Source organism: Cnephaeus nilssonii, assembly GCF_951640355.1.
Source record: "Cnephaeus nilssonii genome assembly, chromosome: 13".
Classification (NCBI taxonomy): Eukaryota; Metazoa; Chordata; class Mammalia; order Chiroptera; family Vespertilionidae; genus Cnephaeus; species Cnephaeus nilssonii.
In genome coordinates, this window is record NC_137084.1 from 72,084,448 (window position 1) to 72,108,764 (window position 24,317).

Below are 24,317 nucleotides of genomic sequence, written 5' to 3' on the forward strand. Positions count from 1 at the left end.
GCAACTAGGTTAAATATCTTTTTATGTTGTTCATAACAAGAGGGTTAATTGATGAAATTCAGTTAAAGAATATTGAGAGGATATAGTGATTGCATGGGGCAGTGAAAAAGGCAAGTACTGGGAGTTAAAACCCTAAGGCAAGTGTCACCGGTGATGGTAACATTCACTGTGCTTGCAGTATTTCTGGGGACACACCTGAAAGATTTTGCCATTCCTTGGCAGGTAATTTTGCCAGCATGACAATTTACAATAATTATGTGTTCTCTTCTCTCTCTCTCTTTCTCTCTCTTTTAGTTATTATTGATTTCAGAGAGGAAGGGAGAGAGAGATAGAAACATTAATGATAACAGAGAAGCAGTGATTGGCTGACTCCTGCACGCCCCCCACTGGGGATCCTCCAGCATGTGCCCTGACCAGGAATCCAACCATGACCTCCTGGTTCATAGGTTGATGCTCAACCACTGAGCCACATCAGCTGGGCTATGTGTTCTCTTAATAGCTATTTCCTTTTTGGGTTTTAATTTCTCTTATACAATGTTTGACCTACCTTTTCCTGTTAGTATGTTGCTTTTAATGGCAGAGAAAAGAGAAGTAAAACAAAGGTTATATCACTCTGCTTACTCTGTCATTTGTTAAAATTTTACCTTTTTTCAAGCAATGCCTCTACCCTGTATTCATGTTTCATTGATATGAATGGAGCTGTGAGAATGAGTGTGAATCTTACATTCACATTTTACATATCAGCTTATTTCAGTGTCTGGTGCAGAGGTCCACACTTAGGAGGCATTTGATAAAATAAAATATTTGTCAGAATGAGGAAAAAAAAAGAATAAATAAATGGATGGATTTCAGGTGTTAGTACTCATATTATATTCTTACAAGTTTGTGTCACTTCACTGCACTTAGCCAACTCTAACCCAATCTTCTGCAGATGGTCTATTAAAATTTGAGCACTTTAGCTGCTTACTACTCAACAAGCAAGAATTCTTTCATTCATTTCTTCTTTTCAAAAAGATTATCAATGTGAAACTGTTTATACAAATATTGTTTTTAGACAATGTTCATCTACTGAGATACTTTCTATATTTGAACCTTTGCACATAGAATCTAATATCTTTTTTTTAAGTTGCTTATGTAAAGTGAGATAAGTGGTTTAACAAATTAGGGTCAGAGGTCAATCATGTGTCACTAAAGAGCCCCGTGGATCAGTAATTCCCAGTCCTAACATTTAATCAAAATCACCAGTTACACTTTTTAGCAGTTCTTGGATCTTACTTTGAGAGAGTTGCTTTCAGCAATCTGGCCTGGGAGCTTGGCACATGCATTTTTTCCAAGTGGTTGAGATGTACATATTTGAGCATGAGCAGAGCTTCACCAACTTTACCTGCATATGCCTTACCCAAGGATCCTGTTAAAAGTATAAATTCTGATTTAGGCGGTCTGTGATAGACCCAAGATTCTAAATATCTAAAAAGCTTCTGGGTGATAAAGCTACTGTTTCACACTTTGAGAGCAAGGATCTAAATTAAATATGCATCATTTTGTCGGTTTGATTTGGGGGGAAGTGACTTGACTATTGTTACTACAGAATGAACTGCTATTTAAAATTTACATTTAAGAGTACCTAGGACTCCAAGACCATGTAGCAGTAATTGAAGGCAAAACATTTGAGCAAATAAGTATTTTTCAGTTTTTTTCTTGAAAATTTTTTTTTCTTCAAGAAATATACCAAAAGATGTATGAATGGATAATTAAACATAACTATGTCAAACTAATGTATTCAATAATTATGAAAGTAAATAAATATTTATGAAATGTTTCAAGGTCCTTTCTTTGTTCAGAGATAACCCTATGGTCTCAGTGGTTTTAGGGAGGTAATTTAGTTTTTCTTTTACAAAATTAGTCTGGCTTATTGCATGCAATTCATTAATATGCAATGACTAGTAAGCAATCTTTTGAGAGCACTAAAACTTTTTTTAAGGGAGAAAAAGAGAGAAATTATTATAAGCTGCCAAAATTAACACAGCATCTCAGAATTTAAATAGCACCAAAATATTATGAGAAAAGAAATTTGTAATTATTTACTAATTGTCTCAATTGGAGGCATAATTAAATGTGATTACTGGAAGTAATCTGTGGGAGATATGTTCTAAGACCCGCAGTGGATTCCTGAAACCTTGCATAGTACTGAACCCTCTATAGTCTATGTTTTTCCCTATACATTCTATGTCTGTGATAAAGTTTAATTTATAAATAGCACAGTAAGAAATTAACAATCCTATATAATAAAAGTGTAATATGCTAAATGTCCGACCAATTGGTCAACTGTTCGGTCGACCGCTGGACCAGTCTCTATGATGCACACCGACCACCAGGGGGCAGACGCTCTGACCGGTAGGTTAGCTTGCTGCTGGGACTGGGCGAGAGGGCCAGACATGCCCTGGAGCCCACCGGCCAGCCAACCTCTCATGGTCCCTCCCGGCCGGCTGGCCCACCATTGGCCCGATTGGCCCCAATTGCCAGCCAGGCCGAGGGACCCCACCATTACACAAATCCGTGCACTGATCCTCTAGTGAATAATAATAAAATAGAAGAATGTAATAAATTTTATGTGAATGTAGTCTCTCTTTCTCAAAATATCTTATTGTACTCACCTTTTCATCTATAAAAAAGCCCTTTAGCCTGGCTGGGTGTGGCTCAGTGGTTGAGTGTTGACCCAGGAACCAAGAGGTACCAGGTTCAATTCCCAGTCAGGGCACATGTCAGGGCAGTGGGCTTGATCCCTGGAGGGGTGCGTGCAGGAGGCAGCTGATTAATGATTTTGTCTCATCATTGATGTTTCTATCACTATCCCTATCCCTTCCTCTCTCTGAAATATTTAAAAAATAAAATAAAACACCTTATAACTTCTCTGTGGCATATCTGAATGGGCAGGATCACTGTTCTACTCTTTTTTTAAAAAAATGTTTTTTTATTGATTTTTAGAGATAGAGAAGCATTGATGTGAGAGTGAAACATGGATCAGCTGCTTCCTGCACATACCCCACCAGGGATCGAGCCCTCATCTGGGCATGTGCCCTGACAGGAATCAAACCTGCAACTTTTTGGTGCATGGAAGGACACCCAACCAAATGAATCACACTGGCCAATGCAGTATCACTACTCTTGTACTTGGTGGTTATTATTAAGTAACATAAGGGTGACTTGAGCACAAGCACTGTGATACCATGACAGTTGGTCTGGTAACCAAGACAGCTACTAAGTGACTAAATGGTGGGTAGCTTACACAGTGTGGATACACTGCAGAAACAGATGGCTCATGTCCTGTCAGGAGAGGTAAATAGCGTATCCTGGATATGTTCAAGCATATCAGCACGACAGCACCCACCACAGAAGTGAAGTTTCAAACTCACTACTTTACTCTCCTGCTTAAAGATATGTTAATGACTTTCAAGTCTGAGTGGGAAAACCCTCAAACTCCTTGATTTGACATAGAGGGACTTTTACTATTTGGTTCTCACTCCTCTAGTTTCAGTTTCCTACCATCAATTTCCTCTCTGGATGTCTTTTAACAGTCTCAGGATTGATCATTCTAGTAAATTCTCTGTTCCCTCTCCCTAAATATCTTTTCCTTATTTCTAACTGGTGCACTCCTGCTCCCCACTCAAGCTTAAGTGCAAAGCCTTTCTCTAATCTACTCTTTGATTTATAGTCAGAGCTGGACTAACTGTCTAGTAAGACATAAAAATAATATACAGATTTATTATTAGAATTAACTGCTGGTTTTAGCAAGGTTACTGGATATCAGGTTAATGTTTTTAAAACCAATTAAAAGAAATACTAGCAAAATTAAATAGAATGAAAAATGTTAAAAGATGCCATTTATAATATCAAATATCTATATAATAAAAACCCAGTGGTCGTAATGCCATAACAACCAAACAACCAGTCACCAAGAGGTGCATGAAGCACCTCTCGGTCCCTCCCCCAAGGCCTCCGAGCCGCTCGCCATGAGGGAGGGAGTGTCGGGGGGGTGGGACTGGGGACTGTTGAGCGGCGGTGGCCAGGGGGAGTTTTGTAGAGCAGTCCAAGGGTGGGGGGAGCCTCACAGAGCAGTCAAGGGGCAGCGGCCACAAGCATCACAGAGCGTCCCGGGGTGGGGAGCTTCACGTAGTGTCACAGGGCGGCAGACGCCATGTGCCAGAGGCCAGGTTAGGACTAGGGACCCTACTTGAGCACGATTTGGTGCACTGGGCCTCTAGTCTAAGGATAAATAAATTCCATGCAAGATCTCTACATAGGAAACTTCAAAAGAGGGTGAGAGAAAATAAGGACAAAAGAAACCACCTTCCCAGCTGTGTAAATTAACTGATTTTCTCTCCTACTGAAAAGAGCCAGAAAAGTTGAAAGAATATATGTGGAATTAAAAAAATATATTTTATAGAAACAGAATAGAATGGTAACTATCATGGGGTGAGTCTGGCAGGGAGAGAAATTAGAAGATGTAGGTCAGTTATAAAAAGAATAAGTTCTGAAGATCTCATACACAGCATGGAGACTGTAGCTAATAATCCAGTTTTGTATATTTGAAAGTTCTGAGAGTAGATCATAAATATTCTCACCACACACACAAAAAAAGTAGTTAACTATGTGAGGTTATTGATGATCATGATCTTGGTTTTGGAAATCATTTATTTACATATAAATTTTAATATATATAGTTACATATATCTTAAAGGCATAAAAGGATCACATTGTACACTTTAAATATATAAAATTATATCTGTAAATTATTCCTTAATAAAGTTGGTGGAAAAGGAAAATTGAGAAAAAATATATAAAACAAATATTGGGCACCAGGCAGTACAGGATTTTGATCCTTGAGAGAAATGAAACTAATAAGAGAATTTGTTATGGTGTATAGTTCCAAAATAAATTATGCACATATCAAGCTGCTTACCTACATTCTTACAACAGTTAGATAGTAAAATAATTTATTTTCTAAAAACACTATTTATTATAAGAAGTAAAATGGGAACATTGATAGTATCTTCAAAAGTTAAACACATATAGCCCATAAGAGAACAATTCCACTCTGGCATATATACAACATAATTATATATGTGTGCATGTTCACCAAAAGACACGGACTAGAATGTCAAAAGCAGTACAGTAGCCCCAAACTGGAAATATACAATTTCCCACTAATAGTAGAATGGATAAATGAATTGTTAAGTACTGGATAGCAACGAAAATACACAGTCTATAGCTACAATCAACAACATGGATGCATCTCATAAATATAGTGTTGAACAAGAAATGTCTGACACCGAACTAGTGAATATGATTTGATTCCATTATATGAAGTGAAAAAAAAATAGGCAAAAGTAATCAGGAGGAAGTTTGAATAGTTGTTATTCTAGACAACGGATAGAGTGGAAGAGAACACAAAGGGACTCCTTAATGCTTGAAATGTTTTGCTTTTGGGTCTGGACAATGTTTACATCAGTGTATTCCATTTGTGAAAATTGAGCTGTACATTTATAACATATGACATTTCCTATATTTCAATTTTACTTCAACGATATTTTTAAAAAACACATGAGGAGTTCTCCACATAGTTTTCTGGTTAAAATTTGCTGTAGTCAATTAAATGACAATTTTAAAAATTAAACTAAAATCTCTCAAACTTTTCAAAAGATGAAATTAACAACACACTCCAAAGGCTGACAAGGATTTTCTACCCAGAAGAACAAAAGAAATAATTTGGCACATGTCATCAATTCATTAAAATTTTTCACCTTTATATTCCTTTATCATTCAGTTAAAGTCTTAACCTAGAGATGACTGGATTGGATTGAGCTCATACTACATTTTTTTAAAAAAAAATTTATGAGTTCAGTGTATATATAGCATATGGTAACGTGTACAGAAAATCTCTTAGCTTTGCAATAAATTTTAAAAATGCTCTAAAAAATAAAGTTTAAGAAAAAAACATGGGAGGGGGGATGGAATGTTAAGGCTGAGTGTGTGATTTTAAAATATAAAAAACGAAGGCTTTCCTGAGGTATCACTGTGCAAAAAGCAAAGGAGGCGAGGAAGTGAGCTTAGACGACATGTTACAGAAGTGTGCTCTGGTAGTGAGGATCATGAGGGTAAAAGCTCGGAGACAGGGCTATGTCTGGTATCCTACAGAATTAGCCAACAGGTCAGTGATGCTGAATAGAATAACTGAAGGAGAAGGTTTTCTAAAATAAGATTTCAGAGCTAAGAAGAAGGGGAGTGGGAGAGGCAATGTTATAGGCCTTGAGAGTATAGTGAAGACTTTGGCTTTTTCTCTAAATGAGCTGAGAAACTATTGGATGATTCTGAGCAAAGAAGTGATATAATCTGCAAGATATAGTTAAAAGTCTGGATGCTGTGCTGGGAATAGACTGGATTGGAATAAGGGCGGAACCAGGGAGACCAATTAGGAGGCTAGTGCAGAAATCCAGGTAAAAGATTGATAGATGATGGTGGATTGATGTAGGAGGCTAGCAGAGTGGTAACAATGAAGGGAATGTGAGATGGATAAGTAATTGATATTTGGGAGATATATGATTTTTTTTATCAACATATTTACCATATTTGGTAATCTTCATTCGTGTAGATAAAAAAATTCTATCTGGCAGAATTTTTCTTCAGCCTGAATAACTCCCTTTAATCTTTCTTGTAGTTACAGTCTACTAGCGATGACTCTTCTCAGGGCTTGTTTGTTTGAAAAAGTCTTTCCCATTTGTTTATAAAAGGTATTTTTGCATTGTAAACCTTCTGGTTTGCCTGGGTTCTCACATCAAGTCTACAGTTTTTCTTAACTTTGTTCTTTTATGTGCATTCTGCCTCTTTTTTTCTAAGCTCCTTTATACTTTTATCTTTACCACTAGTTTTCAGCAATTTGATTATGATGCTCCTTGGTGTGGTTTCAATATGATGCTAGAGATTTTCTGAAGTTCTTGGATTTATAGTTTTCATTGAATTTAGAAAAAAAAGTTGTTTATTTTCCAATTTTTTCTGTTCTTTCACCTTTCAAAGACACAAAATACTCATATATTAGATGGCAAAAATCAATGCTGATCTGTTAATTTTTGTTCTAAATTTTCCTCTCCTCTTTGTGGTTTATTTTGGTAGTTATTGGTATATGTTCAAGTTCACAGATCTTTTCTTTTGCAATATCTAATCTGTTATAAATTTCTTATTTTCAGATACCATTCTATGACCTAATACATTTCCTTATTGTAATTGTTACTACTTAGAACCAAAATTATTCTGGTTATTTTTATTTTTCTCATTTATTGGTTTTCATTGATAACAACAAATATTTATTAAATATAAAATGCACAAGCGTCTCAGCCAGGTGCTGTTGATACAGGAATAAATAAACCAAGTTCAAAGAGCTGCTACTGTCTCAGTGTCTTTTTTTTTTTTCTCCACAAGCTTTTTTTCTGTTTTCTTCTCTTCTTCTGACAGTTTTCTCTGCTGCTTGTGGTTTCAGACCCTATATATATAGCATGTTGGCTCACATATGACATTGGCTCACTTTCTTCTCTCTGGTCTACTTTAATCTCAACATAAAGTGGCCTATCAGAGCAGCAGAAATCACACATGTACCCATCATGAGTATAGTCTTTCTGTTCACATCACACATGTACGCCCTCATGAGTATAGTCTGTTATCTCACTGATTCAGTTCTGTCTGTTGACAGGTTCACTGTGGATCAAGTCAGCTATAGCTGGCATGAGAGAGGGAATTAGATGTTGTAGGAGCTATAGCAGGGCAGGTTAAATGTAAAAGAAAAGTCTGGCATACCTGGCAAAATGTGATACACTGCATCCCCCGTGCTCAAACCTGTCTCCTCTTTTCTGGATTATCGGAAAGAACCTGATTTAGATTCAGATGTCAGTTCTGCTACTTATTTCCATGGTAACCTTGACGAATTTATCTGAGCTTCTGCTTCCTCATATATAAAATGTGGATAATGTACCATGCAGGGTTATTGTGAGGATTGAATAACATAAAGATCATAAAGTGCCTTGCATAGGGACTGGTCCATGCTGGACACCCCTAAATATTAAATTCCTCTTTTTTTGTTTTTATAAATTTCCACATAAATGTAAATCTGCTGGGACTCTTTCCCAATACCATATAGAATTGTAAGTTGCTCCCTCTGTTGTGCTATTATAACACTTTTTATTATTTATCTTAATGCATTGAATTAATTTATTAAATATAAATCTATTAAATCATTATGATTTCTCCCCACCCATAGTGAAAGCTACTTGTGGTCAGAGAACTTTTCCTACTTATTCTTGTATTTGCACTGCTAACACATTGCTTAGCATATAGTAGAAATTCAATACATTTTAAAGAAATAAATGGACGAATGGATGAAAATGAAGGAATAAATGAGTGACGGTAGGAGGGAGCCAGTCACTCTGTAAAGTAATGCCAATGGTCACAAATGAAGTTAACAATTCTATTCAACCTTCTCTTAAATACAGCCACTTGGAGGACCAGGCTAGAGTCCTAGCCTGCTTCACAACAGAACAGTTTCTGTGTACCAATGGCACCTCTTTCTTTTTAAAATATTTTTTTCCCAAGTGAAAACCCAGGAGAACAGACTGGAAGTAAAACTCCTTAGGCCATGGAGAAAAAAATGGAAATTCGGCTTCATGAACTAAGCCCCATTTCAACTTTAGATAAAACACATAGTTAGACTTTCTACACTCATGAGGAAGGAAATTTTTAAAACCTAGAGGCTTTAAAAGTATGAACATATTTTTTATATCTTAAAAATCTTTTAATCCTCTAAAGGTTTTAGTGGGATCTTTTTGGTATTTGTTATATTTCTATTCTATTTAAATCTGCTAGTGTCCTACTTCAGGCTAAAGTGAAATAAATCAATGAATTTTCATGGCTGAATATCCTAAAGTGAAGAACACTCATCACCTTAAACCAGGATTTCTCAAATAGCACTATCGGTATTTTGATCATTATTGTAGGATATTTAGTAGCATCCATGCCCTCTACTCACTAAATGCCCTACTCAGTAGTAGCATTCCCTGCCATGAATTGTGACAGCCATAAATATCTCCAGGCATTGCCAAGTGTCTTCTGGAAGGCAAAATCCCTTCAGTTAAAAACCAGTCACTGCATTAAACATTTGACAGACAATTATTTAGAGCACTTAATCTTTCTTTTTCTCAGTCTGCCAAGTCATAGTTTTTTGTATACCAAAAAAGTCTGAGATGGCCTCTAGTTATTCATCATTTCCCAGGGAGATTGTACCTCCACCTATTCAGACCAATAGTAATTTAATATAATACTGGCAAGATATTTAAGTCACTAAGGATTTTGATAGAAGTAATGTGTGAGAATGTGATGGGGAGGGAGCATGTAGCTAAAACTTAAAAGGAATAAGAGGAAGTTACACAGGGCCAGTAGATCACTAAAACAAGGAAGGTTGATGGGTGGAAGTGTTTCATGACGTGAGCTTTAAAGCTTGAATGTTGTAAGAAAAAGTGCAGAATAATGATGTGGATGAGGCAGTAAGGAGCTCCCACTTCCAGGTCTGGAGGTAAGAGGGGTGTAGGAGAGAAAATATCTGTCCTCAGAGAAGAGACAGGTTTCAGTTATAGAATGATAATGAAGAAGGTGTGGAGGACATGGGAAATTTTTCTGATGACTTATTCTGAGGTCCAGGGAGTACAGTGAAAGGCATTCAGAGGATCAATAAATGTGGAAGATGGTGTCACAAAAGAATGTTCAGAGCCATATGGGAATTAAGTCTGGAGGATGGTGGCTGATTGGGAAATCTTGGCCTTCTTGTGACCATATATGTAAATGGGAACAAAAGATATGGTGAGTCCTTGATGGTCACAAGGCAAGTAGATATAAGGATCTGGCCAGAAGTACACTAAGTTCTGGGGATCTCTTTTAACTATAACTGATAAAAGAAGCATGGGGCTAGGGAAGAGGTAGTTTTGGGATGTCTACTGGTGTCATCCACATTAATTTCATTCCTTTGACCAATAACATTGCTCTCCACACACCTCAGGTACTTCCTTCCATGGGCAACCCTCTTGCTATGTCATTACCAGAATTTGAAACCTTTCTATAGGTTCAATTTCAAGCACCAGGCTCTTTAACCACCCCTTCCTTTGTAGCTCACACTCTCCAATTTTCCAAATTCAAACAATTCTTCAACCCAACAAAGAAGCTAAAATCCACTTGTCCTATCACTTTGCATTGTTCCTTACACCATCAAGCCCACCTCTTCCCCCTATTTTGCTAAAATGCCATTGTTGGTCAACATAATCACTCTTTGTTATATCCTCTATTTCTTTGTCCTTTTTTCATTTTGTTGCATCCACTTTTGTAAACAAAAACAAAAGTTGAATTCAAATAATAACTTATTTCATTGCTGTATACTATATTTCTCTTATCCATTTATCCTCCCACTTTTTTAGATGACAATTTCATATTCTTGTCTCTCAAATTTCAATGTCTCTTCCCCGTTGTCAGGCTCAGCTGATGGGCTTCCTTTCAATTTCACTGTGAAAGTAGTAGAAATAATCAGGAAAAATCTCCACACATTTTCACCATCCCTCCTCCCCTGCTTGCATCTGTTTCCCCTTCTCTCTGTATGAAAATAATTTCAGTGACCCTAATAAACACCACACCCTACAGTTCAACTCTAGATCACACCCACTTTTCTCTACTCAAGGATATGCTGCAGCAATTCTTTTATGTATCATTAATTTTTTTCCATCTCTAGTGGATATTTCTTAGCCATCAGACATGCTCTAACCACTTGCATCTTCAAAAACAAACTCCTTTTTTACTTCAGTTCCCCATTCAGCTACTCCAGTTCTTACAGTCCCTCTATAGCAAAAATCCTTGGAAAACTTTTTCTATACTTGCTGTTTCTAATTTTTCTATTCTCATTTTATGTTAAATTCATTCTAATTTGGCTTTCTCTTATAACACACCACTAAAACTTTCTTTTCTTAAGAAAGTAACTAAGACCTCTAGAGTGATAAATCTGAGTGTATTCTCATTGCTCATTGTACTTGGCTTGACTGTAGCATTTGACATGTTAATTATTTTCTATTTCTAAAACACGTGTTTCAATTGTCTGCCAGAACCCTCTGCTGGTTTTCTTTCTACCTCTTAAGCTATTCCTTCATAATGGTCTCTTTTACTGGTTCTTTCTAATTCATCAACTTGTTAGTGTCAGCATGTGCAAGGGCTTAATATTTGGACTTTCCCTCTTTTCTATGTGTACCCATTTCCTTGGTGACCTCACTCAGAATCGTTACCTGAAATACAACCTATGTGCTGATGATCTTAAAATTTACATCTATAGTCTGTATGTCTGTATTACTCCCCTCAACTCTAGACTCGTGTACCCATCTGTCTACTCAACATCAACCACTGATGTCTCAAATAAAACATGATCAAAATTGATTTATTGATTTGTTTTTCTATCTCAGCAAATGACAACTTTATTTTTCCAATCACGCAGGAGTCATCCTTTAATCCTCACTTTCTTTCATGCCTATCATCAGCATATCCAGAATCCTACCAATTTCTCACTATCACCACCAGTAACATTTTAATACAGACCATTATAATCTCTGACTAAATATTTCAGTAGTACCCTAACTGGTCTCATTTATTTTATCCTCAAATCCCTGTAGTTTATTCTCAATATAACATCCAGTGAGCCTGTTCAAACCAATCTTGGTCAGTTCAGGCTACTATAATAAAATTTCCACAGACTGGGTGGCCTAAACAACAACAATTATTTCTCACAGTTCTGAAAAAATCAAAGATCTGGTGTTGGGTGAGAAATCACTTCCTGGTTTATAGATGGCTGCCTCCTAGTTGTGTCTTCTTATGGCTAAGAGTAGAAAGAAAGAAAAAAAAGCCCTCATGTCTCTTCTTATAAGGGCAATAATCCCATCATGAGGGCTCTACCCTCATGGCTTGATTATCTCCCAAAGGCCCCATCTCCAAATACCATCGCAATGGGGATGAAAGTTTCAACGTATGAATTTGGGGGGAACACAAACATTCAGTCCATAGCAAAATCTACATCAGATCATGTCACTTCTCTGCTGAATTCCCCTCCCCAAAACACATTTCAAACTGACTATAGGCAAAAGCCTAAATTTTTGCCAAGGCCTGAAAATCTTATACAATCTGCTTCCTCCCTTAACTCACTCACTTCTTTATTCTTATCCACTACTTCTTTATTCTCATCCTCTATGGTACCCATCTCCAACTACACAGGCGCCCTGCTGTCTTTCAAACATGCTAAGCAAGCACCTATGAACTTACTGTTTCCTCTGAAGGTTCATCAGAGGGAACATTTCCCCAGAAAGCTATATGACTGAATTTCCTCATCTTCTTTTAGCTGTTAACATCACCTAAGACTATCTCTGACCACACTAACTCAAATTATCCCCACCTAAAAACAATCCTTGTTTTTGTTCCTGCTTTAATTTTTCATTATCACTTATCATAATGTAACATTCTATAAATTCATTTGACTAATTTTTTTCCCTTCTAGAAATCTAAATGAAGAATACATGTCTTTTAAAAAATATATTTTATTGATTTTTACAGAGAGGAAGGGAGAGGGATAGAGAGAAACATCAATGATAGAGAAACACTGATCAGCTGCTTCCTGCATGCCCCCTATTGGGGATTGAACCCTTGACCAAAATCGAACCCGGGCCGATGCTCTATCCCCTGAGCTAAACTGGCTAGGGCTAATACATGTCTTTAATGCACATTTTATTTAGGTTTAATATTTTCATCAGTAATAAAAAGTGGCTCAAAAAAGAAACCTAGCATTGCTGGAAAAAAATAATAATAATTTTAAAAAAGCACCACTGCTCTTGTCAATGATTAGTTACCAGTTCTACCTAAAATACCATTCTGCATGTCATCATTTGCAGAAGGATTCTTTCATAAGCGATTTATACTGCCATTTTCCTACTAGTATAGAAAAGTTAAATGCAGGAAGAAATCATAAAGAAAGAGAAGTTTGGAAATGTACACTAATAACAAAAGATATTATCAACTGAAGTTTTAAATAAAGCAAAGTAATAGAAATAAACAAAAAAGAGGGGAGATATGCTTTATGTAAGCCTTGTAAAAATAAAACAAGTTGTAGATTTTTAGAAACTATAGAGACAATATGGCCTTGAAACTGTAGAGACAATATCATTAAGGCCATTAATCATTGCCTTAATTATTTAATAGGAATAGAAAATAAATGATAGCTGGGCACAAACAACTAATGGGAAGAATTACCAATTCAGCAGTAGACTCTCTTTATATACATAAATATATAAAATGTATACTTATAATCCTCTTTAACTAATATAAAAATGTGATATTTTAATGTTTTAAATATATCTTCTTATTCTTCATATTATAAATTATACTCTAGCTATCAGAAGATAGATAGTAGAAGAGGTCAGAAAATAATAAAAATAAGAAGAAGAAGAAGGAGGAGGAGGAGGAGGAGGAGGAGGAGGAGGCAGGGAAAGGAGAAGGAGAAGGAGAAGGAGGAGAAGAAGAAGAAAATGAGTAGTGTAGAAAAAGTAGTGATTTAGAGACTAAGCCTTCTGAGCCTTAGAATTGAGCCTAAAATGTTGGGGACTGAGTAGAAACTGGTAATGTAACTGGAGAAGATAAACCAGAATAAGAAGAGGCCTGTAGAGTTGTATTTTGGCAGCCAAAGAAGGCTGTTAGTTAAGTTTATATTTAAGTATAGTTGGTATATAATCTTATATTGGTTATATTAGCTTCAGGAACACAATATAGTGATTTGACATTTCTATACCTTACAATATGATCACCCCACTAGTTCTAGTAATGATCTGTCATTGTGTAAACTTATGACTATATTATTGCCTATATTCCCTTTCCCTTTTTCACCCATTCCATCACTCCTTCTCTTCTGGTGACTATCCCTTTGACCTCTGTTTCTATGAGTCTGTTTTTGTTTTGTTTTTGTATTCCACATATAAGTGAAACCATATGATATTTGTCTTTCTCTGTCTGACTTATTTCATCCAGCATAATATCTTCTAGATTCATCCATGTTGTCACAAATTACAAGATTTTATTCTTTTTAATTTCTGTATACTATTACATTTCTTATTAATTCATCTATTGATGGGCACCTAAGTTGCTTCTATATCTTGGCTATTGTAAATAATGCTGCAATGAACATAGGGCTGCATATATCTTTTTGAATTAGTGTTTTCATTTTCAATAAAGGCTTTTTTATTTGCTTTTTATTGATGAGATTAGTTATTAACTGTGTGAAATATTGTTGTTAGTACATGGAAGATGAGAGCTGAGAACTTAGATTTAGCAAAATGACATTTTTGTGATTTTGATTTTGACAAAGCTGTAAAGGTTAAAAGCCAAAATAGAGTAGAACTCAAGAGTTTATCAAAGAGAGATATTGGAAAAAGTAAGAAGTCTGAATATGTGAAGAAAGAAAGAAATGAAGTTGTAGAAGAAAAGGAGTTATTGTCAGTTTTTTATAGGAATATTAAAAGCAGGTTTGTAATCTGGTAAAATAGGAATGAAAAATTATTGATGCAGGAAGTTAAAAGGAAAATATCTGGGGCAATATTCATAAATAGAAAAGATATGATCTATTGCACAAACAGAAGAGTTTAGATAGAAATAGGTTAGTAGATGTAATGATAGGAATTTATAGAAGTTTTCTTAATGGTGTTCTTGATTTCCCTCCAAAAAGATATGACTTGTCTTATCTTGAAAAACAAGAGTTCTATAACTTTAGATGATGCATCCTGTCATATTTACGGGCATTTATATGTGACTTTGTATTTTCCATATTAATATGGAAGTTCCTTGCACATGGGAACCTTCTTTAATTAATTCCTTTTTCTCTATATATATATAATTACTAGGATCATAGAACTTAAAACATAGAATGTAATATTTTGCAATACACTGAATGTGTGATTCCATTACAAAATATAAGAAATATAATCACATCTTTCTAAATCTCTGATATATAGAAAATGGGGGCCCTATCTTTGGGTAGGGAACATCAAACATTGCTCTGTAAAAGACTGTTACTTAAGGAGATGGCAGAGGAGACAAACTAAACTACTCAGCTAGCTGACCTAAAATAGAACTAAATTTAAGGGGATGCGCTAGTCAAATTTCAAAAGCAGTGACTTTGCTTCTGACCAAGATAGAGTAACTAGGACTGATTTACCTTTCCATCTGAAATGAGTAAATGAACTAAACAAGCTCTGTGAAATAATGGCTTTCAACACATTGGACATCAGGCAACAAAGGCAATTATCCTCTAGAGAGGAGAAACAAATGAGATGAATCCCACAATTGCCTCAGCTTAATGTTTTGAAAGCGTTTTAGGCCTGAATGCAGGGAGTGCTGGAAGGAGGACCAAGGTATTTGGGGCAGAATGCCAGAGTCGGAACAGAGCTGGTGCACAGGGCAGACTGCGGGGAATGAGGAAGCTGTGCAGAGAGATCACTCCAGAGAGAGACACAGGTTCCTCCTAGTGAGCTCAGTTGAGAACATGTAAGTACAACCTTGTGAGGAAACTTTAAGGCCAGGGAAAGAACTATCTGGTGAAATTAATAGAAAAGGACATTTAAGTGTTCTATATGTTCAAGAAGCTAGAGGAAAGGTTGACTATGTTGTATAGGGAAATATACTATATTGTAAAAGGATGCAAGTCAAACTTTTAGAGATAAAAACTATAATGTCAAAGATAAAAAATACACTGGAGCCCTGGTCAGTGTTTCTCAGTGGTTAGAGTGTTGGTCCGTGTGCCAAAGGGTCACGGGTTCCATTCCTAGTCAAGGGCACATTCCTGGGTTGCAGTTTCAATCCCTGGCCCTTGTCAAGTGTGTGCAGGAGGCAACCAATCGATGTGTCTCTCTGACACGGATTTCTCTCTTTCTCTGCTCCCTCCCTCTTTTCCTTCCACTCTCTCTAAAAATCAATGGAAAAATATCCTCTGGTGAGGATTAACAAAAATTAAAATATAATGGAGGATATTAACTGGTTGGATTTTGTAGGAGAGCTGAGCAGTGGACTTGAACAAAGAGCAATAGAATATATCCAAAATGAAACACACAGAGAATAAAGACTGAAGATAAATGAAAATGAATTAGTGAGTTGTAGGGCAAGTTCAAGAAGCCTACTACATATATAATTGGAATTCTCAAAGGGTGGATGGAGAAAGGTAAAATTTCTAAGTATTTAAATAAGGCTGAAAATTTTTCCAAATTTGAAAAAAATTTGAAACCCATAGACCCTCCATGAAGCATAAGCCCCCAGCTCAAGAAACATAAAGAAAAGCACATCAAGACATTTCAAAATCGAATTGCTTAACACTAGGCATAAAGAGGAAATCTTAAATGCTACCCAAGAAAAGAAGAGAGGAAAAAATATAAAGATGTTAGCAGATTCTTTATAAGAAACAATGCAAACTAGAAGGCAATGGACACATATTTTTATGTTAAAAGGTAAAAATTAAATGTCTACTTAGAATTTCCTACTCAGTAAAAATTTCCTTTGAAAATAAAAGTGAAATAAAGACAGTTTTCAAACATAGAAAAGCTAAATAAATTCACCACAGCAGACCTCCACTACACAAAATGTTAAGGGAAAAGTCCTTGAAGAAGAAAAATGATACTTAACAAAACCTGGATCTACACAAAGGAATGAAAAACACAGGAACTACATGGATAAATGTAAAGAACCACTTTAAATTTGACAAGTTAGATGAAAATGGCACAATCAGTATGCATTTTGTAACAAAAACATTAATTGAAATATAAAGGATGAATCAAATGGGAGCAAGGCTGGAGGTAGGGAGATAATGAGGAAGCTACTGTAGTAATTCAGAAAGGAATCAGTACCATATAAAATCAGGCATTGTCCATGAAAACCAGAAAAGGTGACTTTCAGATTTCAGTTTAGTTCAACTCAATTTGATTAAAATTGATATGACTGGAATCTATCCCCCCACTTCCACACCAGACTGGGGGGAAAAATAGTACCTGGTCTGGGGACATAATTTGGATTTTACAAATGGCAATGCTAAACCCATGACAAGAACTATTTATACCTAAGGGCTATATCTTTAAAGGGCATGTGGCTCATGGGTAAGCTTTTTTATTGTTTCTAGTATGTCTAACAATTCATATTTTGGACCAAGATGCTACTGAAGAAAAAGAACCACCACCGCTTTGCATAATAATATTAAGGAACAATTTGCAATGTGTGGAAGCTGAGTTGTGGTTATGAAACAGAGACATGTTTCTTTTCCTCCATAAGTTATGAAATGGTGGAGTCTTCATGATCATCCTTGGGAAGTGGTGTGTATGTGTGTGTACATTGGCCTGTGTGTGCGATCCAACAATTTTCCTCACACTTGGAGAAATGTACTGCTATACCGGTGTACTTTACCATCAACTTCCCGAAAGATTGGTGGAATTTTACAAAATAGATGTTAGAGTGAAAGTTAGCGAGCCATTGCATTCTGTCCTGTCATTTCCTTTCGTTTCTTCTCCCTTCACCTGTTCAATAAGTTTGATGTAACTTATTTTGGGGGGTAGTAGGTTGGAAAAGTGATGGGTGAGTTGAAAGGAGATTTTAGGATTGCTTATATTAACTGCTGGTCCACAGCCCGCAGCAAAGGGACAGGGGTGGCCCTGGCATAGTGCACAGGATTGGGAAACGTGAAGAAACATAGTCTAGAGTACACTGAACCCTTGCACACATGCCTGGTTTCAACAATCATCAATGTTTTGCCAAAGTTGTCTCACCTACATCCCTCTGGTTTGGCTGGAGTCAAGTAAAACAATTTTCAGACAGTCCCTTTTCACTCCTAAATACCTCAGCCCATTTCCAAAAAAAAAAAAAAAAAAAAAAAAAAATGGGTAGGAGGGATTTCTTATATTATCCCACGTCATTGTCTCACCTCTCCACTTATCAACAATCCTTTCATATCATCTAGTGCTCAATTTATATTAATTTTTACCCAACTATTTCCCAAAATGCCTTTTTCAGGTAATTTATTTGAATTACACTTTTTAAAAAGTCTCTCTTAAATCTCATTTAATCTGTTTAGTCTCTCTTAAATCTCTTTTAAAACTATTTTGACTATAGCTATTTTATTTTATTTAAAATCTTTATTGTTGAAACTATTACAATGTCCCCTCTTTCCCTCCATTGACCTCAACACTAACATGTTGTTGAAGGACCTGCAGCCGGGCTCATGTTCTGGATTTGGATCGGTACTTCCCATGGTATCACTGGACTTGTTTTCCACAACTTGTATTGTCTGTGAAATGGAGATAAGATTTAAAGTCTAGAGTATGTATATATAGAAAAAGTACATCACCTACAGTGCTGAATTCTCCATACGCCCTCCCGTCATGAGGCACATCATGTTGATCCTAACTATTGGTTTGCTAAAATTGATCAGTGAAGTCAGTGACAGCCTGTTCTCTTGTCAGTTTCCCCAGCAGACAGTGATCTGACGTACCCTTGCCTGGAATTGCATCAGCTTATGCCTGTTCTCCTGGCATCTTATTAACAGTGTAACTTTCACTCACAAAGTATCTCTGTTTAGATGATGCATTACCCATGAATCTCACACTTAATAATTTTATCATCTATTGATGACAATCACTGACACACTTATTTCTTTAGGGTGGCATAATGCTTTTCTAACTATCACTTTTCCTACATTTATTAACTGGAATACTTCTATATTAAACTCTTTCCCACACCCATAGAACCTATAGGATACCCTGAAATACAATTTGCTTCACAATGACAAGGAAAATGCTTAAATTTTTCCCTTCAGTTTTCAATTTACAGAATACTGAATTGGTGCCCAAGTAATCCCTAATAGAAGTCCAGTGTCCAATGAGTTTTGGTTCGTTTCTCTCTTTAAAATATCATTATGAATGCGTGGGTGTTTGTTTATATTAAATGTGTTTTAATCAATCACAGTTATTATTCTTTTTGATGTGCAAATTGTCCCATCTTTGGACAGTGAAAGTTCATTCAAGTAGGCTCATGTTTCATTTTGACAGTACCCCATTTCCCTCTCATGGGTTTCTTATTTTCTGGTGCACAATGTTCCAGGATTATCTGCTATATTTCTTCTGGTAGATATGAAATCAAGTATTTCATAGGAACAGTGATTAAGTGGTAATTTAGAAGAGAGCTTCAGGCAACTTCTCCCCTAATTTTCCCAAAATATTAACAGAAAATAGCCCAAAGCTCTCCAGCATTGCAAGCTTAGAAAATTTCTGCTTAATTCAATTGGATATAAAGAGCATGCACCAATGTTTTGATTCTCTAATTGACTTAATAATAACTTTCCCCTAAAATATGGTTTTGATGTTTCCCTGGCTGAATAACTTAATAGGGGATTTAATCTTTGCTTTGATGAGATGAGAAAATGTGTATAGTCATTTCCCTTCCTTGTGAATTTTGTAATGTTTACAAATATTTACAAAGAAGCTACCAGTTCATACAGATGCCAGAGGTCTTAGTTTACTTGGGAAAACACACAACTGCCTTTGATGATCTCAAAAACATTACAATGACAAGAACTTCACCCACCACAGTTTTCTGTCTGAGAGTGAGTCCAAAACCTCAGAAAAAAAAATTTCAAAAATTATTGCTTTTTAACATTTAGAAAAACAAGGAAATAGTTCTTTCAGTTGTAAAGTTTCAGTACTAATTATCTACTTTTACAGATTCTAAGGCCTTTGTATTATGGTGGGAAAAATCTGTTCAGTAACAAGGAATGGGGTCAGCTTGTTCAGAGTTAAAACATACTCTCTGTTTGCCACTTGGATGTGAGATTATGAATCCTGGATTCCTCAGTTCAGGTATGACGTGTTCACTAACAGATATCTAGATGGCTCTAGGAACTGGCATAGGAGGATTTGAATCACTGGCAGAGATTATTAACAGTCTGAAGGTCCAAGTTGTTTTATACTCATTCTTTGCTGTTCTTCTTACCATTTTCTCAGCATCATGAACAAAATAACTAATTCAAGTCATTAAAAAATAAAAACTATAGTTTATAATAAAAAAACATGATTGATTTCATGACTCAGTATATTCAGTTATCCATCCCAAATCAGAGAGAATACCATCCATTCAAGTGTTTTCTCTCACCCACTCACTCAGATATCCTGTATCCAATTAAAAATATTTATAACTTTAGCAAGTTGCACCAGGTGGTATAATTGTCATTCAGAATAGAAAACCTTGAAGTACTCATAGATATGTGTGGGACAGGCTTATAAATAAGTACAGCATAATGTAGCTCTATTTTTAATTTTTAAGGAACCTCCATATTGCTTTCCATAGTGGCTGCATCAATTTACAATCGCACCAACAGTGCACAAGGATTCCCTTTTTTCTGCACCCTTCTACACTTGTTTGCTGATTTATTGATGATAGCCATTCTGACAGGGATGAGGTGATAACTCACTGTGGTTATAATTTGAACTCCTCTGATGATTAATGACATTGAACATCTTTTCATATGTCTATTGGCCATCTATATGTCCTCTTTGGAGAAGTGTCCATTCAGGTCCTCTGCCCATTTTTTAATTAGATTGCCTTGTTTTAGTGTTGAATTTTATGGGTTCTTTATATATTTTGGATATTAACCCCCTTTTCGATGGGTTGTCTTTTAATTTTGTTGATGATTTCCTTTGCTGTGCAAAAACTTTTGTTTGATGTGGTCCCGTTTGTTTATTTTTTCTTTGTTTCTCTTGCTTGAGGAGATATATTCAAAAATATTCCTAAGAGCAGTGTAAACAGTTTTAGGAGTTTTATGATTTCAGGGCTTACATTTAAATCTTTAATCCATTTTGTGTTTATTTTTGTATTTTGTATAAGAAGATGGTCTAGTTTCATTTTTATTTCATGTATCTGTCTAATTTTCCCAAGACTATTTATTGAATAAACGATTTTACCCCATTGTATGTTCTTGTCTTCTTTGTCAAATATTAATTGACCATATAGGTATGGGTTTATTTCTGGGCTCTCTATTATGTTCTATTTACCTATGTGTCTGTTTTTATGCCAGTGCCATGATGTTTTGAGCACTATAGCCTTGTAGTATAGTTTGATATCAGGTAGTGTACTACCCCAACTTTGTTCTTCCTTTTCAAGATTGTTGTGGCTATTCAGGGTCTTTTGTGGTTTCATATAAAATTTAATATTATTTGTTCTGGTTATTTGAAAAATACCACTGGTATTTTGATTGGGATTGCATTGAATCTGTAGATTGCTTTGGGTAGTATGGACATTTTAACTATTAATTCTTTCTATTAATGAGCACATTATATGATTCCATTTATTTCTATCTTCTTAATATCTTTCTTTAATGTTTTTTAAATTTTTGAGTACAGTATTTTAGGTCCCTGGTTAACTTTATTGCTAGGTATTTTCTTTGTTTTATATAATTTTAAATGGGATTGTTTTCTTAATTTCTCTTTCTGATAGTTTGTTATTGGTGTATAAAAATGCAAACAATATCTGAATATTAATTTTGTATCCTGCTCCTTTACTGAACTCATTTATTAGTTCTAATAGCTTTTTGGGGGAATCTTTGGTGTTCTCTATAAAATGTATCATGTCATCAGCAAATAATGACAGTTTTACTTCTTTCTTTTCAATTTGTATACCTTTTATTTCTTCTTCTTATATGATTGCTATGGCTAAGACTTCCAATACTATATTGAATAAAAGTGTTAAAAGATTAAAAATAGAACTGCCTTATGGCCAACCATTTCCACTTTTGGGTATTTATCCAAAGAAATGAAAAACACCAATTAAAAAATATATGTATCCCTATGATCAGGGCAGCATCATTTATAATAGCCAAGATATAAAAGCAACCTGAGTGGCCATCAATAGATGATTGGATAAGAAAGATGTGTTAAGCAGATACAATGGAATATTACTTGGCCATTTGCAAACATATTGATGGACCTAAAGTGTATTATGTTAAGTGAAATAACTCAGGCAGATAAAAACAAATCCTACCTAATAAAATGGTAATATGTAAATTACCATCACTCCGCTACGCCCACGATTGGGCCAGAGGGAGGCGCAGGGGGCGGGACTCGGGGTGGCCGGGGTAGCCGATTGGGCCGGCAGGATGCTGAGCTCGCGTAGCCACTGGCTGTGCTGTGGAACAGAAGGGGCCTCTGGGGCAGTGAGCTCATGTCAAAAGCAGGAGAGCTGGGTGCCTGTCTGCTCCGGCACTGCCGGAGGCTTCTGAAAGGCCTGGTGCACCAGCGGACAGGCACCCAGCTCCACCGCGATCAAAAATGAAAGCGTGGCTTCTTTTCCGACGAAACACCAAATGGCGGATGACGCCGGTGCTGCGGGAGGGCCCGGAGGCCCCGGCGGCTTCCGTGGAGGATTTGGCATCAGCATCCGGGGCCGGGGTTGCGGCCGGGGTCGGGGCAGGGGCCGAGGCCGCGGAGCTCGTGGAGGCAAGGCCGAGGATAAGGAGTGGATCCCTGTCACCAAGCTGGGCCGCCTGGTCAAGGACATGAAGATCAAATCCCTAGAGGAAATCTATCTATTCTCCTTGCCCATCAAGGAATCTGAGATCATTGACTTTTTCTTGGGGGCATCCCTCAAGGATGAGGTGTTAAAGATCATGCCTGTGCAAAAGCAGACACGTGCTGGCCAGAGGACCCGGTTCAAGGCATTTGTCGCCATTTGGGACTACAATGGACATGTTGGTCTGGGTGTTAAGTGCTCAAAGGAAGTAGCCACTGCCATCCATGGAGCCATCATCCTGGCCAAGCTCTCTATTGTGCCCGTGCGGCGAGGCTACTGGGGAAACAAGATCGGCAAGCCCCACACGGTTCCCTGCAAGGTGACTGGCCGCTGTGGCTCTGTACTGGTGCGCCTCATCCCCGCCCCCAGGGGCACGGGCATTGTCTCGGCCCCTGTGCCTAAGAAGTTGCTGGTGATGGCCGGTATTGACGACTGCTACACCTCGGCCAGGGGCTGCACTGCCACTCTGGGCAACTTCGCCAAGGCCACCTTTGATGCCATCTCTAAGACCTACAACTATCTCACCCCGGATCTCTGGAAAGAGACTGTGTTCACCAAGTCTCCCTACCAGGAATTCACTGACCATCTTGTAAAGACCCACAGCAGAGTTTCTGTGCAGAAGACCCAGGCTCCAGCTGTGGCCACCACATAATTTTATACAAGAAAAATAAAGTGATGATTTAAGCCTGCAAAAAAAAAAAAAAAAAAAAAAGTGAAAGCATGTAGGGGACCCTACACGTGCATGATTCAATCATCCACTGGGCCTCTAGTATAATATAATTACACTTATATGTGGAATCTAAAGAACAAAATAGACAAACAAACAAACAAAAACAGACTTAAAAATATAGAGAACAAACTGATTGTTGCCAGATGGGAAAAGGGTAGGAGGGCTAGATAAAAAAGGTGCAGGGATTAAGAAGTACAAATTGGCAGTGACAAAACAGTCACCAGAATGTAAGTATAGTAAGAAAATATAGTCAGTGATATTGTAATAACTATGTATGGTGCCAGGTGGGCACTAGGCTTCATAAGTCATATAAACGTTTGACCACTATGCTGTACATATGAAACTAATACAATACTGCATATAAACTAGAATAAATATATATTTTTTAAATTATAGCATAATTCACATAGCATCAATATTGTAAAGTATCATGGTAGTGTTCTGCTTAGGAAAGCTGAGGAAGGCTTCATAGAGCTGGCTGCAAAGGATAAGTAGAAGCCACCAGATAAAAGGGGGCTAAACATTTAGGCAGCAGTGAAGCAGGAATTTGGGGGGAACATAGGCAGGCTTAGGGATTTTTTAGAATTGGGGTCCATGGGAAAAGAGTGGGGCTGCAGACTGGGAGAAGGTACATTTCCATAGCACAAGGAAGCCAGGTGCAGTTACATCTCCATCGGACAAAGAAACAGCAACAGGTACATTTCCATAAGACAAGGGAACTGGAAGTAGCCAAGAAAGGTCTATATTTACCAAATAAAGAGAAGGAAGCCTTTCATTCAGAAGGAGAGGAAGAAAGCCCAAAGGGAATAGGAAACAATGAGGAAGGAGGGGGTGGGGGGGAGGGGGTGGGGGACCTCACATGTCCCATGTGAGGGTTGACCTTTGAGCCCAGGAG

General features: G+C 36.9%; 1 protein-coding gene across 1 annotated transcript; it reads left to right on the top strand.

Annotated features, from left to right (window-relative positions):
- Positions 1-22,486: 22,486 nt before the first annotated feature.
- Positions 22,487-23,344, top strand: LOC307110391 (small ribosomal subunit protein uS5-like; the record flags this gene model as incomplete). Its single annotated transcript, XM_079789508.1, has 1 exon — positions 22,487-23,344. The coding sequence occupies one exon, from the start codon at positions 22,487-22,489 to the stop codon at positions 23,342-23,344; it is 858 nt and encodes a 285-aa protein (XP_079645634.1).
- Positions 23,345-24,317: the final 973 nt, after the last annotated feature.